This window comes from Podarcis cretensis (genome assembly GCF_951804945.1).
Source record: "Podarcis cretensis genome assembly, chromosome: 11".
NCBI lineage: Eukaryota > Metazoa > Chordata > Lepidosauria > Squamata > Lacertidae > Podarcis > Podarcis cretensis.
Window position 1 is genome coordinate 20115149 of NC_137180.1, and position 19662 is coordinate 20134810.

The following is a 19662-nucleotide window of genomic DNA, read 5'->3' on the forward strand; positions in this document are numbered from 1 at the left end:
TTTTCTTCAGATGATAGATTCTTTATATGTTTCCTAATGAAGAATATATAAAGTGTCCCAGCTTACCTTCCTCATCCAAAATGGGTTGGCTTATAAGAGTATCAAGAGCATGGCTATAATCCTCCAAAATCCAATAAGCCATACTCCGAAGAAAAGGATCAGCATGTGTACTTGATGGACTCTCTTTAGTATGATGTCTGCTTCCCAGAATTCTCTTCTGTAGAACTGATTTGTAAGTCCCAGATACTTCAAACTCTGGCTCATAAAGTCTTGCTATTATAAGAGCCAATTGAATATCATTTAGTTTCTCTAGGCAGACCTTTTTGAAACAAACATAGGATTACTTTTAAAAATTGTTTCTGTCAATTTGTATCTCCACTGGGTTTTGTTTTAAGAAACTTAATATGTAAATGGAAAACAAATGTTGGATTACAGCTCATTATTTGGACAGCTTTCTAAACAATCTACCTGCTGATATTTTGCAATAATGTCAGAAAACTATTCAGCCTAATACCCAACAAGTTAATTAAAAGCAAAGCTGGCTTATGAAGCTTTTCCCCCCAATAAATACTGTTCTTACCTACAGCATCCGTTTTCAATTAACTGCAGTTTATTGTTTTGTCTGAATTTGGAACTGCAATTAGTTGAATTATAGCTTATCTCCAAAAGCCAGAATCAGAAACCAGAGCCTTAAATTGGCTTGTTCACACAACTATGAAATGACCAATTGCAGTTTGTTGAAAATCGAAGGGGATGCTTTTAATTTTCTTACTGGTGGAAGAGTGAGGAATGCCCACTAAATCTAAATATAATCAATATTTATTACAAATGTACATTGATTACCAGAGAACAGTAAATACAAAGTGTCAAAGTTATATACACAAAAGAGTCAAAGAAAAAGACAATCCTAGACCCATTACCTTAACGCCAGTAGTAGCTAAATCCTTGAAATAGGTTTTTTTTTAAGCAGTACAATGTCACTAACTTGAAAACATGAATATCAATATGCACATTCTGAACTGAGTAGAACACTGGGTTAAAGAGAAAAACCATAAGTGTGTTGGAGATGATGTCACAGTCCCTTCTTTGATTCCAAGTACAGAGGCATTTGAAATCTTTAACCATAGTAAGCCAAGCCAATTACATTTTTCTTTTAAGAATTCAAGCCTAATATTTTTCCTGTAACAGCACATTACATAATTATGGTAATAGTTATAGCCCCTGTTCTAAATATTGATCACTAGTCGCAAAAGGTTGTTTCATCCTACTTACCTCAACAGCATCTTTTAGGTGACCAGCCAACAAGAAAAACGCTGCAGAATGTTCAAAGCGTTGTTTGCCTAGCAGTGAAAAAGCATTCTTCAATGCAGCTTTACGCCATCTGTCTTCCGTAAAATTGTGTCCAAAGAACTGCGTCATCTTAGTGTCGTTTAGAGATCTGAAAATGCAAATATTTAATAGTAAAGGTAAAGGTACCCCTGCCCATACGGGCCAGTCTTGACAGACTCTGGGGTTGTGCGCCCATCTCACTTAAGAGGCCAGGGGCCAGCGCTGTCCGGAGACACTTCCGGGTCACGTGGCCAGCGTGACATCGCTGCTCTGGCGAGCCAGAGCCGCACACGGAAACGCCGTTTACCTTCCCGCTGGTAAGCGGTCCCTATTTATCTACTTGCACCCGGAGGTGCTTTCGAACTGCTAGGTTGGCAGGCGCTGGGACCGAGCAGCGGGAGCGCACCCCGCCGCAGGGATTCGAACTGCCGACCTTTCGATCGGCAAGTCCTAGGCGCTGAGGCTTTAACCCACAGCGCCACCTGCGTCCCTGCAAATATTTAATACACATGATTAAATCAGAATATATTCTAATAAGTAAGTTCAGGAGCATTCGGGGGGGGGGGATACTGGTAAGCATATTATCCAAATATCACAGGGTAGTCCCTACTCAAAGTTCAAACAGCAATTCAACTTGCTTCTGAAAATTTCTGTACATGAGGAAAAGAAAGGACCATTGGCCTTATCTGCAAGTTATTTCTATGTGCATGCAAATATGTTTTCTCGTGGGTCTCAAGCTCACCTAAAGGATGAAGACAGGAACACTGTTTTGCTCCAAAATACCTAATACACAGTGCGGGTGGCGCTGTGGGTTAAACCACAGAGCCTAGGACTTGCCGATCAGAAGGTCGGCGGTTCGAACCCCCGCGACGGGGTGAGCTCCCGTTGTTCAGTCCCAGCTCCTGCCTACCTAGCAGTTCAAAAGCACCTCAAAGTGCAAGTAGATAAATAGGTACCGCTCCGGCGGGAAGGTAAACGGCGTTTCCGTGCGCTGCTCTGGTTCGCCAGAAGCGGCTTAGTCATCCTGGCCACGTGACTCGGAAGCTGTACGCTGGCTCCCTTGGCCAATAAAGCAAGATGAGCGCTGCAACCCCAGAGCTGGTCACAACTGGACCTAATGGTCAGGGGTAACTTTACCTTTACCTTTATCTAAGTTTCTGTATTTTACTCAGTATGAAACTATCATCAGATCATTCAAGAGAAGCAGATGCTGAGTGTACTCTCTGTCGGGTCTTCTGTGGCTCAAGCTGATATATTGCAGAGTGTGCACTTAGTTTTCAACATGTGCTTGTCTGTTACTTTGTACCATTAGTCTTTGTCTATCATTCCTGTTTTTGTTTCTGAGTTGCGACTGTGGTCTATGTGTTTCTCCTCAGTGTGAGTCTTTCTAGTCCCCTCCTGGCCCTGGTGTGATCTAACTCAGTTTATCAGTACAGTGGTACCTCGGGTTAAGTACTTAATTCGTTCCGGAGGTCCGTACTTAACCTGAAACTGTTCTTAACCTGAAGCACCACTTTCGCTAATGGGGCCTCCTGCTGCCGCCGTGCCGCCGGAGCCCAATTTCTGTTCTTATCCTGAAGCAAAGTTCTTAACCTGAAGCATTATTTCTAGGTTAGCGGAGTGTGTAACCTGAAGCGTGTGTAACCTGAAGCGTATGTAATCCGAGGTACCACTGTACTGTATTTTAAGTAATCCCTATATTCCCCATTTTTTTAAAGAGTCAATTTTTCTGAGTTGCTGTTGTTTAAAAAAGAGCCATTTATATTCTCACATTTTGTCTGTCTCTCCTCTATTTTTATGATAGTCCTAGCCCTAAGTGTTTTGTTGTTGTTGTTTTAAACTTGCTCCATGCCTTGGTCCTTTAGTAGTGATGAACAAGATGTACAATTCAGAGCTAACAGCAAGAACCCCAACAGCTTTCTTGGTAATAGATGAAAAAGAGTAACAGAGCTGCACGTCATTTGCATGCAAAATCCTCAAATGACTTCTCTCAGTAGTTACACAAAGAGATGTTGAACAACATGGGAGACAGAACAGATTCCTAAAGTAGACTGTGTATCAATTGCAAAGGTGCTAAAAGGAATCTAACACCTCCAGTATGACTGGTCAAAACTTATCCAACATACCAGGGTCCAGAAAGGGCTTGTTAAATAAAGGTCCTATGCCGCCAACTTAAGGTTAGATAGAACTACACCCTCCTGAATGTCTTTGTAAGTGGGACTAGAAAACATACTTCATGTTTGGGGCCATAATCTTTAATGTTTTATTTCAGGCACCTGAGTTTTTTTGACTTCCGCTTACAAGTTGGTATTTGTAATGCTATTGGCAGAACAGGTGTACTATGACATCAATAATGAACAGCTACTGGAAATCACAGAAGCTTCAAAAACTGATAGTAAAAAAAGTAAAAGTAGCCAAGTTAATTATCCACATGTACTGAATTAAATCGGGTTATAAATCTGTACCTGTATAATCCCCAAATCACAGCCTTCTTTTTCATTGCAAGGTAAAAAATGGCCGCATCTAAAGGGTCATTGTTTCTTTGAAATGCTGCTTTAGCAACCTGTAAAGATAATGGTGTACCTAAGCATTACAGATTTCATACATTTCTATCTAGATGACTTCAAGCAATATTGAACAATAATATTTGAGTCAAGGAAAAAACATTTATGTCAGTGCTGCTCATTGTTATAAGTCTTCTTCTTCTCTGGCAATCATTCATAGCCATGAACACGGTCTTAACAGTGAGTCTGTAAGTGACTGTGGAGGCCAATTTTGGATCCACACGTCCTTCCACAGTGGGGACAAAGGTTTCCAGGCGGGAGTTGATCATGGTGAGGGTTTGCCAAATGTGCCTTCCTCATAGCACATTTCTCCCTTTCATCCTGAGTTTGAGCACCTTACAGAGTGCACCATAACCATCAGCAAAATAAACTTCTGCTTGTTGTAAATGGCTCAAGGCCAGGCGACTCTAAAAACAATGGTTTTAATAATCTTCATCTTATATTTAGATTAAACTTTAAGGACACTGGTGGTTTTTTAAGGGACACAGTATGCGCTGAATGACTTATTGAAATGAATTAAAATAAATTCCTTCAATGATGTCTTGCAACATTGCAGGATGTGAACATACATGTGTGGCCTTCCAAATACAACCATTACACAATGAAGTTCCATAAATTTAAATTCAGTGTCAAACGCAGGCAGAGATCTTTGAAAATGTGGTCTGGGCTTAAAATACAATTGAAAAGATCTTTTCTTCTGCTGCAGTCCCAGCTTTAAATTAAGCAGGGGCTTCAAAAAAAGAAAGAATGAATCGGAGAACACTTATGAGTGTGCTTACAATTGAATCATATTTAAAGGTGAATCATATGATGCCCGGTGATAGAAAGGTGAGTGGCCCTGTCCACCTGTTGAAAATCATGGATCTAGCTGGCTGGCTGGATCCAGTTCCTCGCCCCTGATTTAGCAGAAAAGGATGAATGTGAAAGATCCTTTCCATTGGCTACATGCCACCTTCTTCTCTCAGACTATCAATGACTGCAGGACTAAGCTTCCTTTCCCTTTGTCTAAATTGGTTCATTTGTTTTTTATATTTCTTTTCTTATCTACTTATCTTTTTCCTATTAAAAAGGTACAATATAAAGAAAGTACACATTTTAGTTTTAGTTACCCATGCTGAAAATACTGTTTTTCCTTAAGAACATTCCAAAATCATAAAACAACATGCTATCAAAGTATTTACCTTCTCAATGCATCTCCGTAAGCTATGGGTATTTCGAACCCACCATCCTACACCCATAGCTCTGAGCTCTGACCATGTTGGATCACCTTTTTGCATTGCAGGAAGCATGTTTAGCAGTTCTTCTCCTGCTACTGAATGAAACGCCCAGGCAAAATGACTAGAAGATAAGCCTAAATTGTTCAAAGAGATTACATTGTTACAGCTGTATAATCTATAACATGCTATCATGCTAAATGCTTCTTTTTTTGTTTCTTGTAATCAACGTTTCAGAAGACTTTGGAGATCTTAGGACAACATCCAAGGGATCCACATCACATAATTTGGCTTTTTGCAAATAGGCACATTGGATTTACCAGTCTAAATATGTTACGTGGGCATTTGATTGTTAACTTGAACACAGAATTATGCCAATCTCTATGAAGGCCCCATAAGCCTTACATCAGGGCTGGGAAAACTTTTTTCAGTCTGAAGGCCACAGTCTTACTTTGGGGTAGCCAGAATATAGCCTACAAAGTTAGACCACATCGCCCCATTCAGGAAAACAAGAGGCATTATTAAGAGTTAAATGACACATTCCAATCAGGCAAAAGCATGAAGCAGTCAGTGCCAGTGAGGGGATGTGAAGTGAAGAGGGTAGATGACTTGGGGAGAATCCTAGAGGCTAACTGAGAGGCCTTGAAAACCACATCTGGTCCCTGGGTCTGAGGTTCCATATACCTGCATTAAATGAAGAGCCCCAAACCAAGCCAAAACAACAATTGTCCAGACAGCCCTAGTTGTGCAATCATACAAAGGAAATCCAGTTGCTCAGTGGAGAACTATGAAAGCCGACATCAGCACAATGACAGAGCTCCCGAAGGCCAACATTTCCTCAAAAATCAATTGTTTCTAAAAATGTTGCCCTACATAATGTAAAATTGATACTATAGGCAGAGTGAAAACCATTACCTTGGTGAAGGAGCTGGGCTCTGTGAGCAGGTGGCAGCGAAGTTGTCATAAAAGAGTGAAGACGTACAGCCAAAAGAAACTTTAAACCACATTCATCAAGTGTTTCTCCTCCTATGATTAAATGTTCAGTGTATATAATTTAATTCTTCATGGAAAATATAGATATTCATTCCACCCATCATCTTGTTTCACATCATTTAAATCGCATTAGGAACACATGGTTCGACAATTTTATAATATCAGGCAACCAGTGTGCAGTAAAAACTGATTTACTAGCAATCAAAAACTATTCTAAATTAATATTGTAGACAATTATAGTGTTCATTAATTTGCTCACAGGCAATAAGTATAGCTGAAGTCCTGCATAATTATATTGTGGTATTTTTCAGTGCACAATTGTGTTACATATTACATCCAGAAGGAATATAGTCTGGATACAAAGGAGATGAATGTTGGACATTTGCAAAATAATACAGTCCAGATACAACATTGGGTAGCTGAGAATGACTCTCTCCCTCATCTCTGAGTACCTACCACTAAATCAAAAGCTGTAACTGCTCTATTTCATTCACAGAGCTCTTTGATTCTCAGAGGGCAGCTATCATGTTATATGCCTAAGCAAGTGTTTCAGTGGGAGGCAACTTCTGAAACCAATCAACTAACCATGTGTAAGACCTGACAAATATAAAATAACTATAAAAGGTTCCTAAAGGGCTGAAGCCTACATGGTCTGCCATAGTTGAACTATATCCCAATATGATGTTAAACCACTGTATCCTTCAAAACCAATCCAATTAAATCCTTTCTACCGTATGCCTGTCAAATTAAGTTTCACCTACTTTGGTCCCTCAGATTTCATAGACTTCCAAACCCTTTCGTAATAAACAGATACATTCTGTGACTATTAGCAACACTAGCTAATGGATTATAAAAGTATTGGCCTTTGTATTTCAAAGTGCAATCTAAACATGTTAACTCAGAAACAAATTCCATTGTATTCCAGGGAAGTAATCAAAAGTTTTTAGCCTAAGAGCCACATCCAACATCATACAATCACAATTCCCACAACAGAATGTCCCCTTCCTCTCTGCCCCCTGCAGCCTCTGTTCACATGCCCCAAAATCTGCTCCGGGTCCTCAACCCTCTCTCCACAAGCAATTTTCTGGGGCACAGAGGGAGAGGACTCCATTCTGCCAGTGGTGTCTGTTCCCCTGACAAATGGATATCATTCGATTTCTAAAGCTTGGACTTTAAGTATATAGCACATCAGATGAGTATCTAAACAAGCATACTGTACATAGAAATTATGAAACAGTTTTGAGAAGGTAAATATCTCATTTAAACAAATCATGAGAAAACTCACCCTTGCTTTTGTCTCTGCTTTCTCCTATATCAGTGCTGGTAATGGCAATTGTATCGACCAAGGCCATCAAAGACATCTGCTCCATCCTGGTGAGACCGGGTAAGCTAGCGTGAAGCAAGTGCCGCGAAAGAACTTGAGCATGCTCTGGTCCAAAGTAAGTTGGACTGTACTGAGAAAGATCAATAACCTTTGGCTTTTTATCTTCTTCATCTACTTCAAACATAGTGAGATCATCCGTATGTAGATTGGAATTCTGAAAGAGATCGTCATAGTTTTCATCTGCCACCTCTTGCTTCTTAAGGGTTCTTTGGTTATTCGACTTCTCTGTACATGATGTATATGAGCAGTCCTCATCTGCGGCAAGCAATGCATATAAAGGTAGTGGTGGAACAGAGTCTATTTCTGTATAGTCTGTAATAGTATATTTGCTAAATGTCATGGGGTCCCGCGTACTGCTCCCACTGGCACAGATTGAGAGAGAACGGTACCGCTTTTCATGCTCGGGAACGTCAATGGCAATAACTTCTCCAGCAATGCATTTCACAAGATGAGAGAGGATGGCTTTTGCTCTACGCACTTTCCCTAGATCCATGAGTTCCAAAAGCTGCAGAGGATGGTACTGAGGTAAAGTAGGACATAATGTATGAGCTGCTTCAAAGAGGCCAGAATCTTCCATCTCCAGGGACAGATCGTATACAGTTCGTTTCCCACTAAGTTTCTGAGCGAGACTTGTCATGGATCTAGTCAATGTCCTCTTGGGTGGGTGACCACCAGATGACTGACTTTGTTTCATTAAGCTTATTATGGATGGTGTACTCCCACTGTAAGAGTCTAGAGCAACTGGTTCTTGCTTTGTAGGGGGCTGCCACTGAGAATAAACATGCATTTCACAATCCATCCCAACTACGAGGATGCCATCACGAACCCAAGATAAAGAAACAGGTAAAGGCGGTGAACCTTCTACTGATGAAACTAAATCCACACATCTTAGCAATATAAATCTAGAAGAGCATGACGTTTTAGCGTTTTCCCACACAGGCAGTACGAGCATCTCCTTACCGCTTTGTTCTTGCATCTTCCCCGACAGTTGACCAAACATATACAGCTTTGCCCCAATGCCTACTGTTAGGATATGCGAGCCGTCTTCTCTAGACATCCAGTCTAAGTGAACCATATGATTTGTTCTAGGTATTAAATTCTCATTTCCATCTATCACTGAACTGCTGTCAACACCCAAAGAGTCCAATGTTGGGTTTAGCTCATCTAAGTGAAGCGTTTGTTCCAAGATCCAACAAGAGCCTCCTGTAGATTCGCATTCAAAAATTCCAACCGTCACCAAAAAGTCTTGAGATGAGCGACTGTTTACAGTTGGTGTTCGCTTATATGCCACAGCTAAGCGATTTGTATGTGCACAGCTGATTTCCAGAGCTTGGCCTGGCACAAAAAGAGCACTACTGCTAAGCAGTCCATCTTCTATTAGTAATGGCCATTCTTCCCATATATACATGCCACTGTTCGTAATACTCTCTGCTACAGAAGTCACACCTGATTCCACTGCTAATCTGCACCTCCAAAACCTAACCTTACCATCTGAGCATAAAGTTGCCAGAAGATAAGGTGCACGACATACAGGATAAATGGAAGAAGAACTCAGGTGACCTGAAATTAGGAAGAAAGAAACCCTCAGGATATCAGATAAATATATTTTTAAAAATACTGTAAATCTCCTAGGAGTGACCAGCATTAAATGATCAACAAGTTTAATAAAGTATAACAAGAAAAATACAGAATTCCAAACTGGACCCCCCCCCCCCCGAAATCAGGACGTACAAATAGAGTGGTACCTTGGTACTTGAATGGCTTGGCTCCCAAATTGGCTGCCAAACACCGCAAACCCAGAAGTGAGTGTTCTGGTTTGCAAATGTTTTTTGGAAGCCGACTGTCCGATGCGGCTTCTGCAGCTTCTAATTGAGTGCAGAAAGCTCCTGCAGCCAATCAGAAGCCGCAACTTGGTTTTTTAATGGTTTCGGGAGTTCAACAGACTCCTGGAAAAGATTAAGTGCGAGAACCAAGATACCACTGTAAATCCAAAGTTACCCCCACCCACCCACAATCCCCCCCCCCCAAATTACAAACCTGCTGATGGTTTGATGCTTATGATCTCTACTCCTTCTGGTAAATTCAATTCTTGACTATAGACAATTTCTGAAGAAAGAGTAAGTTGGCTGGTACTTTGAAGGTTCTCTTTGCAGGCTTGATATTTCTGAGTAAAGGAAGACTGGAGCTTCTCTTGATCTGGAGAAGTGTAAAGCTCTTCTTGAGATGCTGCTTCACATGCCTTGGAGTCTATTTTTTCATCTAAAGAAAGTGGACATTTTAGCTAGATGTATTATAAAAGCAGGTTTTTTAAAAAATATATATAAAAAAATTATACCCCATGTATTCAAATTCTAGCCTAATCCTTGCATTGATGTTGACCTATTTTCTTTCAATGGGTTTAACATGTTTGTGAGCTCGGGGTCATGTAACAGCTATCATGAACTACCCTTGGCACTCTAAGACTTCAAGTATCCGCAAGCTGTTACAACTATTTATGTAACGGTTTAGTAGTCTGTATACTATATTTTAATAGTGAAATACATTAGCAAGGGGCAACAGTCACATTCTGTCCCCATAAGCTCTACATAGGCAGACCCTAGAGATAGTGAGCTTGACTTTTCAAAGCCACACATAGCAATAATAGCCAAATTATCAGATGGAGCTGTTGACAGAGTTCTTCTTTCAGATACGGGAAAATGGGTAGCCCACAGCAAATTGTTTCAAGACTAACATACCTCACATGACAGTGTGAAGATAAATGATTTAAGAACTGTAATGTATTCATTCTTGTACTGGAAATGTTATGCTGTCTACAATGCACCATTCTGCACAACACAATCATTTTGGATTATTTGCACCAATGCAAACTGCCATATTTGTATTGATCAAATTAGCGCTACGAAGCACCTTTTAAGGCTCTTTTAAAAATATTAGGCTGCACTCAAACACTGGATATGATTCAGCCCTTACTTTCAACAGGAGGTGTGCTTAATTGCCTGCTTAAAAGCAAACACATGCAATATGTTTAACTGAATACTACCCATGGCTGGATTTCTACCCATTGCTTTTTAGGCAGACACAAACAGACTGAAAATGACTTGTTTTACTTTACTAATATTGGCCTGGGTTGCATCTTCCAAGAATTCTCTCGGTGTGCCTCCCTTCCTCTTTCCACGCTGCTGCTGCTGCATCACTGACAAGCTAAAATCTACTTTGTTCTGTTGTTTGAACCCAGGCTCACTGTTTGTTTCCTCCAAACTAGCATCAAGTCATACTATGACCTAGTATTTTCTTAGTGATGAAGCAGCAGGGAAGTAGCAATGTAGAAACTTTATAATAAAGGACAGCTTATTTGAGAAGATTTTGAGGCAAGGACAAAAAGAAAAACTAAATCCCATGCGTGCGCGCGCACACACACACATTTGAAGAAGAACCAAAAATATTATTGAACTACAGCATAGCAATAATAATCAAAATAAGCAAGCATTCTATCAATAAATGTGCTTTATAACTTTAAAATTTACATTACAAATATAAATAACCTACCTACTGAGACTGGTATGGACTTCAAATGTAATTTCCACATATGTAACATTGAACAGTTCTGAGTATGTTCAATTACTATTAAATAGAACTTTTCAGAAAACCCATTTTTCTGATATCCTGCAAAAATGTAGACAGATTTAGTTATAAGTAGAGGATAATTTGAGCAGTTGTTAACTACTGACTGGATAACGTTCATCCCTCTGTTTTATGGTATGTATGCATTCAATTTATATACTTGAAGGACCATCCTTTGTATCAAAAACTACAGAGTTTTTTACTTGTTAAGGAATCCTGTTTTTGACACAGATTTAGTATGGCACAAGCTTTCACGGAATCCAGTCCACTTATCAGATGCATGAAATGTTATCCTGGGTTGTAAGTACATATAAACATTTGGAGGGGGCGGAGAACAATAAAGTCAGAAAGAAACGGGGGTGCAGAGTAATGGGAGTACAATATGGTGTTAATCGTGCTATTTTATTTTATTAGCAGTGGCCATTCATACACCAAACACACACACACACACACACACACACACAATATTTAACAAGCCAGACACTCTGGCACACCTGGTTGCAAAGGGATTTATTATTTCATGAGAGAGAATAAAAATTGAGCCTTAGGCCACAATTCTATGCACAATTAGTTCAGAGTAAGTCATACTGATTTCTGTGTTGCTAAGAGCCAAACAAGATGTGACAGTAAAGGTGTCGTTAGGAAAAACATTAATAATAATAATAATGAGCATGAGTGATTTTCATCAGGTTCTCATCACACAAGAAGGGAAGATTCCGCTTTTACTTCCCAAAACACTATTCTGATTAGGTAAAGGCAGGCTTCCTCAACCTCGGCCCTCCATATGTTCTTGGCCTACAACTCCCATGATCCCTAGCTAGGAGGACCAGTGGTCAGGGATGATGGGAACTGTAGTCTCAAAACATCTGGAGGGTTAAGCTTGAGGAAGCCTGGGTAAAGGTAAAGGACCCCTGGATGGTTAAGTCCAGTCAAAGGCGACTATGGGGTTGCAGTGCTCATTTTGCTTTCAGGCTGAAGGAGCTGGCATTTGCCCACAGACAGCTTTCCGGGTCATGTGGCCATCATGACTAAACCGCTTCTGGAGCAATGGGACACCGTGATGGAAACCAGAGCGCACGGAAATGCCATTTATAATCACACAACCACCCCAAATTGGCTTTGAGAGGAAAAAGCTCCCAGAAGTGAAAAAGGGACTTTCCCCATATGTGGGAGGGATGATTTTCACTGTGATGGTAGCTAGGGATTTAAGTCTCTTCCTTCAATGTGGTTCTGTTGAAAATTCCTTTACTTTTGCCACACTAAAATAAAAATTTAAAAATGTAATTTTCTAATGATGCATGAGTTCTTGGAACTAAGGGCTGACTCTAAACATGGAACTGGAATGCTGTTCAAACTCAATCCAACAAGTCCCTTTAAACATATACAAATGATTATACATGCCATGGCAATTTGGCGCTGTAGAATAGCAGCTTCTGAACAAAAGGACTACATATTCAGAATTTCAGATTACTCTTTTCTAGACTGAAGCCTGTACAATAACTGGTTTACATACACAGCGGAGTGAGAGGAGAATAAAATTCAATTGTAATACAATAAAAGAAATAAAAGAAGCAATAAAATACAATTAACAATCAGTATGAAAAAATGGGATGGATGTGGTGTCTCCCATCTTCAACCACAAATCCAGACACAGACCACCTAAATGAAGCTCATTGACCAGTTTGAGAAACCCTGCTTTAGAGGCAATTAAGACATTTAGTTTGGCTCTTAGCAACATTTGGCCTTCTGCATTGGCCAGCATGGGAAATCTTTGGCAGATATGCCTTGTGGACATGAACATTTGTGAAACTATTTTGTTTTTAAAGACTAAAAATGAATTTTAGGAGACACAATTATAACTAATAGTATACAAGGTAAACTGTCAAAAAAACAGAAGTTAGTATAGTCATTTCAGAACACTTATCATTCCATAGAATCTGTAAGATATTTAAATTTTAAAATAAAAAGACAGTTAAAACCATACCGCAACAGCACACCACGTTACAACTGCTACAGCAGGTAGAAAATTTTTTAAGTGGTCCACCAAGACCTTCAGCAATCATCAAGTAGTCCATGGGGGGCAAGTTTGGGAATCACTGCTCTAAAATATTAACAGTAAGCTAGGATAAGCCTGTTGCTTAGGGGACAGGAATCCCATTTTCTTACTATAATTAGAATACAATCACTGCTTTAGATTTCATATTTCCACAGATTGTTACACAGTCATAATGCCATTGTATTGAGAAGTTACTAAAGACGCTTTACCAGAGTCAGGTAACATGGTGTTTTTCTCAGACAGTCTATTTTCATGATTATTCAAAATGAAATCTTCTTGAAAAACGTGAAGTAGCTGCATTTTCCCACCACGCTAAATAATAAAAAAGCATATTAAAACACAACATTCTGTCCAAATTAAATTTAAATAGTCTCAAATACAATATGTTGAAAATATGCAATACTTTGCTGAACACATTTTCAGGAGGCAAGGGGTGGATTAGCCCCTGAGAGGTTGATAGAAAAATCAGGGAAGAGGAGTCCCTAGAGCAGCTGGGAAGTGGAGCTAGAGCAGAGGAATCTGCAGCTTCTGTTGATTCTCTTATGATGGGACCTTCCCAGAGAGTGGCAATAATGCCTACTTTTATTTCTTTGTGGCCCAACCCTATAAGCCATAGAATAAAAGCAGGAATGGCTATACTGCTCCACCTCCACCAGTGTAATACTGCCTCCCTAACCTCCTAGAAGATGAGCTGTTGCAGCCATCAAAGAAAATTTGCCCAGACTTGGGTTCCTACCACAAGTCTGGAGTCACAAAGCAAGATGGCCCGCTGTGCTGCCAATAGCATGAGAGGATGACTCATAAGCACCTTCCCTCAGCATCACTGCCACCTCCTCCTCTTCAATGTGTTTCATCTTCTTTGTGACTACACAGGCTGTGTAAAAGCCTCATCCAACCACTGATTAAATGAAGTCTGTATTCCCTTAAGTTTTACCTCTTATAGTTGTTTTAACTGCATGTCTTTTAGTTCTTATCTGTTTTAATTATCAGTTTTTATCCATCCATTATCTATGTTTAATCTCGTATTCTTTTCACATGTTTTATCCAATGCCTGTTTCTTTGTTCTTATTTGCTTTAACAATTATCTGTCTAAATACTAACTGATATTTTAGTTATATGTTTTTCTTATGCTGGTCTGTGACTAATAAAATTCATTTATCCCTTCGTTCATTAGAGAAAACTTCCAAAAACCTAACTTATTCACCAATTCATTTTTCTGGATCAATGCATATTCATCCCAAAGAGGGAAGTATCATGTACCGTGAGGAACTCATTGGTTTGCGTGTTATTTGGCACGAGAATGCCAATTGATGCAGAGACGAGATGAACTGAACTTAAGGTTAGGAAAAACCATCTGTAAGATTTGGTATTTGCCACCTATGTTCTCATCTGGTCAAATGAAGTGATGGGAAGTCCTGGCCAAAACGATGTGTTCTGCTTTGTGTATAAAGGATGTAGAAATGTTTGCTTGGGCACGGACAAGCCATCTCCTTGCTGTGGTGTCCATTCTACTTTCTGTAGTGGCTCGGGGACGTGGCAGGCTGATTTGCTGTAACTTTACACCTTTCTTTTAATAAAATCTGAGGCAATTTTACGTGAGGTGGCAACTGGTTAGTAGCATCCCCTGACTCTGGGCTGAGAAGGGTGCGGTAGTACTGTTCTACCTATGCTAGTAGACTCATACCCAGTTAGAGAGAGCAAAGAGATTCCAGTTTTCCCCAGACCAGCTGCCAATGTTTGGGAAACACCGCAACCCTGGCAGGATACTGCGGTTCCCCTTCGTCACTTTCCTGCTGAAGCGAGCTGAGGGGGCCAAGGCTGGGAAGCAGTGTGCTTACGGCCAGTTTGGTGGTAGGAAGGAAGGTTAGTCCTTCTCACAACATAAATAAAAATACAATCTTTGCAAAGCTTGTCCCCATTCCTCAGCCAAGACCCTGTTCTTACAGTGCCAGATAGGGCCATTCTCATTCTCCAGGATGGGATCATAATGATTAGACCCTGCCTGGCCTTGTTGGGATGAGCTAACCCTGAAGATCTTGGAATGCCCTCTAGAATAAGGTTATCAGATTTTTTTCAATGAATCCGGGGACACTTTTCAGCTTCACTGAATTTTGTATGGGGACTGATTTGTAAATCCAGGGACTGTCCCTGGGAAACGGGGACGTCTGGTAACCTTACTCTAGGAACCACAGGAGAAAACACAATATTTTGCTCATTTTTTCAGAGGCATATTATTTCTAGAAAACAGGTTATTTCTTTTGAATAAAATAAAACAATGATGTTTCCACCCATAAAATGCAAGCACCTTACCAGTTCTGTAATGGAATTCAACTCTACAATGCATCCAGGTCTAGCTGTGGATTGTTGACTTATGATGTTAAAAACTTCACCAACGTATTTCTGTAGAGTTATAAAGGTCAATAGTTACAATTTTTGAGATTACATCCAGTCATATCTCATAAACCATTGTCTGAATCTTAATGTAATGTAATCACTTGGGACTTTATGAGAAGGTATTTCTGCTTTACTTAAAAAAGAGTGAGAATTTTTATTTTTGTGAATTTCTTAAGGCAAAACAAGTTTTGTTCTGAGAAATCTGGGTCAGGGATGGGGAACCTGTGGTTCTCTGTGATTACAACTCCCATCATCCCAGGTCATTGGTCATTCCAGGTGGGGTTGATTAGAACTGGATTCCAGAAACATTTAAGGGGACACAGATTTCTCCATGCCTGATCTAAGCAAAGCTCAAAAACATAAAAATCTCCTTATAATTTCAGGAGCCATGATAAATCAAGCCTGAAAAAGATTAGTCATACTTTATTAAACTACAGGGCAAGCTAGACTTGATGCATGTGGCAGGAGTTTAATCCTCCCCTTGTGATCTTTCTGTTAGATTCTGTTAGATTTCTGTTAATTATGTAATTAACAAGCCTACTGGCGTTTACTTACAGAAATTCCTGGATTTGATAGCTCACAGAGAAGTTTTTTGGCATCTATTATAGCTTGATACAGTCTCAAATATTGTCCATCACTTGCAACAAAGCAAGCACTTGGTGAATTACAGTATGCACCTAAAGGCAATTATGAACAGTCTGATTTAGGAAAAAACGATCAACGAGTACCAGTACATACACACAGTTTTATTCAGATATCATTATGAGTTGTTACTATGTTCCTTATTTTATTTATTCATAGGAGGGACTTACCTAGGCAGTAACTGGGTATAAGGGTAGGCAGCCATGCCACATTTGAAAAGGCAGAGACATGAAGAGAATTAATTCTTGCAAGCTCAGAAACTCCACCAGAAAAAGATAACGGCCCAACTGGATCAACTCTCCAAAGGATAAGTTCACTGTAAACAGCAGTGAGATCCTGTGATGTGCTTGCTGTGCCTTCATCATGAAGTCTCGATGGTGAGACGTCACACGACTCTTTTATGCTGTCAACAGCCGGTGTCCTTATTGCATTATGATGAGAGGTTGTAAGCAGCAATGGAAGTACTGAATGACAAGCCAAGTCATTAAGATGGAAGCGATGACCACAATATCTTGATTTGTGGGAAATACTGAGTACAACTGAAAAGGCAGATTCCTCTGCAAAGCTGACCAGCCATTGATTTAGAGATCCATCTGCATGTTTGGAAATCATCATAACATTTGGGGTGAAGATACTTAATTTTAAGCTGTTGGTTGATTTACTATGGCCCGAAGAGATTAACATCGAGCAGGAACGCCCAAGGCTAGATGGTTTCTGTTTGCCTTGCTGAAGAGCAAGATCCACATTCTTTGTACAAGCGTACATCACTACACTTTTGCAGAGCGAATTTGCATCACCAGTAGGGAAGGCCACAGGAATCCTCGAAACAAATGATACCTAAAAACAGAAATGGTAAGGAGAAGCATTGGAATCAAGTGGAACACCTCAAAACTATTTAAAAATTTTATTCAGAAGAGCCACAGTACCTGTACTTGGCGAAACATGCCTGGCTGGTACTCATCTAGCCAATCTACATGCCATACTAACAGTGACCCATCCATAGGATGAATACTAAACAACATGTCTGCATTTTTATTCCATTCAGACAGCTGTACTTCAATCTCATGATCAACAATAGAAGATGAAAAAGGGATATAGCTTGAATTTGGAGCTGGTTTTTCACCAGCAAGTTCTTGATTTCCTTTTTGATCTTCTCTATTGCCATCGGTTTCTGGTGAGAGAAAAAAATGTCGCTGTCAAGAGATCTGCACACTGAAACCATCCTTATAGTTACAGGCAATGTGACGTTTTACAGCATTTTCTAGAACTCAAAAAGTTCTAGCAGGTTGAAACAGACATCTCCTATACCCATACATTGACCTAGCACACATGTTACTTTAGAGCACAGCTAAGTTTGACTGTGGTTTAAAGGTGAAGGGCAGTGTCTAAGTGAACAGGGAGGAAATAGCTGCGTCTTCACGCCACCCTTCGCTCTTGCCATGATACTGGGAGTTCAATCAAAGTTACGTTCAAACCAAGACTCAGAGCTGACTCTCTACAATCAACCCACAAGCTGTAACCAAGCCTTGTTCTTGACTTACACCTCAAGACTTTGTCTGGCAAAGACAAGCCACAAGTCCAGGTTCAGATGTAATGGTAGCGTGGCAGCAGTGGGAGAAGGGAGAGTAAATTTGCTGTTATTTTTTCCTTGTGCACCTGCATGCTGGACAGTCACCTTTAAACCATCTTTAAGTTTAACTTTTTTTTCAAGTGACATGTGAATGAGACAACTTTGCCAAATATCCATGTTCAATATCTCCATCAATAATTTCCTATGGCTGCCAATAATTTACTATGACTATTTTCAAAAATATTTCATATTTGGTTTATCTAACAAGGCAATGTTCACATGAGGGATAATCCTTGTTCTGTGGGTAATTAATGTCTGATTTAAAAGCTTTGAATAAAATATTCAGAATCTAGAGGTCAAGGCTTCAAGATTAAGAGTTACACAGACAATGAACTCTCTCGTGCACTTAGGGAAAGAATCCAACATTTTGCAAGTGGGCTTTCACACATACAATAGGACTTCTCCTTCCTCTCCTCCCCCTGCAACCCTCTGTGTGCTCTCAAAATCTTCTGGAGAAGATTCCAATCCTCTGGAGCACATTTTAAAGGTGCCTGTTAAGACATACAAACTAAATAATAAATTAGTGTATTATAGGCATTACGTTGTTTCAAAAAGAGTCAAACAAACCAACAGTAGGCACTTTACCTTCATCAGATTTTATCTCTGTCTGATTAGACTCTTCAGTGCTGACCTCTGAAGAAATATGCTCAAAACTCTTTTTTAGTTGCTGTAGAAAGACTTCCATTGATAGGGTAAAATGCAATTCTTTGTTATTCAGCCAGTGTACAACAAAAGGCCCACTCTTTTCTTCATTTTCATTAAGACTCAGAGACATGATGGAAGGGAGCAAAGGAATGTCTACAAGTAAAAGACTAAATTTACTTTCTCTTCAAGATGTACCATAACTTTTAAATTACTTCCTTTTTAGTAAGTAAAACTTAACTGCATTAGAAGATGGACATTAACACACACATACAAAAATCACAGGACAGTTAATCCTACATTTCTTTAATAAAGCACAAAAAAGAGAATACAAACATGACTGCTTGAAAGTAGGTTATTAACATCTCAAGGATTCATGTCCGAAATTCAAAGAGCTTTTTAAAGTACACCTGAAGATTTTGGGCATGCTCATTGGGATTTCTGATTTTCTTTTATTTCAGCAGCAGAAACTAAATGTTATCGGACACAAGGAAGGAGGGCATGTCCAATGGACAAAGACCAGTCTAGTTTTTTTGTCTTTGGCTGCAAGGTGCCAAAATAACCCAACCGTGGCATGTGTGATTCACTTTCAAAGAAACTAAACAGATTATATGGCACAGTTTCATTTGAGGTTTTTGTTATTGTTATAAAATTTATATACCACCCTTCATGCAAAGATCTCAGGGCCCTGTTCCAGTTAACATAAATTATTTTCTGTTAATCATCTTCAGCAGCAGTCAAAGCCTTGAACTGAAGCTGTATATCATCATTATTTACATTCAGACAGTATGTCTATATTACTTTTGCAGGAGAATTTAAAAATGAACTGTACCCACTTATAAAGCAAAAATTTGCATTCATAATCACCTGTAGCTGGGTTGATGCTGGCAGCAATGTGGAAGTGGCAAAGTGCATTTGATTGCAGTGGAGTGTTTCGATGAACTTCGTGAGCGTCTTGCTGATGCGGCAAGTATCCAGTATGTGCAAGTGCTATTGACCTCCTTCTTCCTCGTCGAAAGGGCTTTAGATTTAACTGTTGAGAAAATGACATGTTGTACAAAAGCAGAAAAGTAATCTAGCAGCAGCAATATAGCTCAGATTGCTATTTCTCAACAGTCAGCAGGTTAGTATGGTTGTTACTTTAAATACAAAACTATAATGATCTGGGAGGCTTACTCAAAGTCAGGTAATTA

General features: G+C 39.7%; 1 protein-coding gene across 4 annotated transcripts in view; it reads right to left on the minus strand.

The window, feature by feature from the left end:
- DMXL1 (Dmx like 1) overlaps positions 1-19662 on the minus strand; it is a 71724-nt gene that overhangs the window by 30930 nt on the left and 21132 nt on the right. For all 4 annotated transcript variants that reach the window (XM_079995258.1, XM_079995257.1, XM_079995255.1 and 1 more), the window contains exons 9-23: positions 19337-19502; positions 18413-18625; positions 17124-17368; positions 16368-17034; positions 16111-16232; positions 15472-15561; positions 13371-13473; positions 11031-11147; positions 9522-9743; positions 7386-9044; positions 6023-6133; positions 5075-5244; positions 3795-3892; positions 1273-1438; positions 67-319 (exon numbers count right to left, since the gene is read on the minus strand). In XM_079995258.1, the coding sequence (XP_079851384.1) occupies positions 67-319; positions 1273-1438; positions 3795-3892; positions 5075-5244; positions 6023-6133; positions 7386-9044; positions 9522-9743; positions 11031-11147; positions 13371-13473; positions 15472-15561; positions 16111-16232; positions 16368-17034; positions 17124-17368; positions 18413-18625; positions 19337-19502 (4402 nt within the window). The remainder of the gene's footprint in view (positions 1-66; positions 320-1272; positions 1439-3794; positions 3893-5074; positions 5245-6022; positions 6134-7385; positions 9045-9521; positions 9744-11030; positions 11148-13370; positions 13474-15471; positions 15562-16110; positions 16233-16367; positions 17035-17123; positions 17369-18412; positions 18626-19336; positions 19503-19662) is intronic.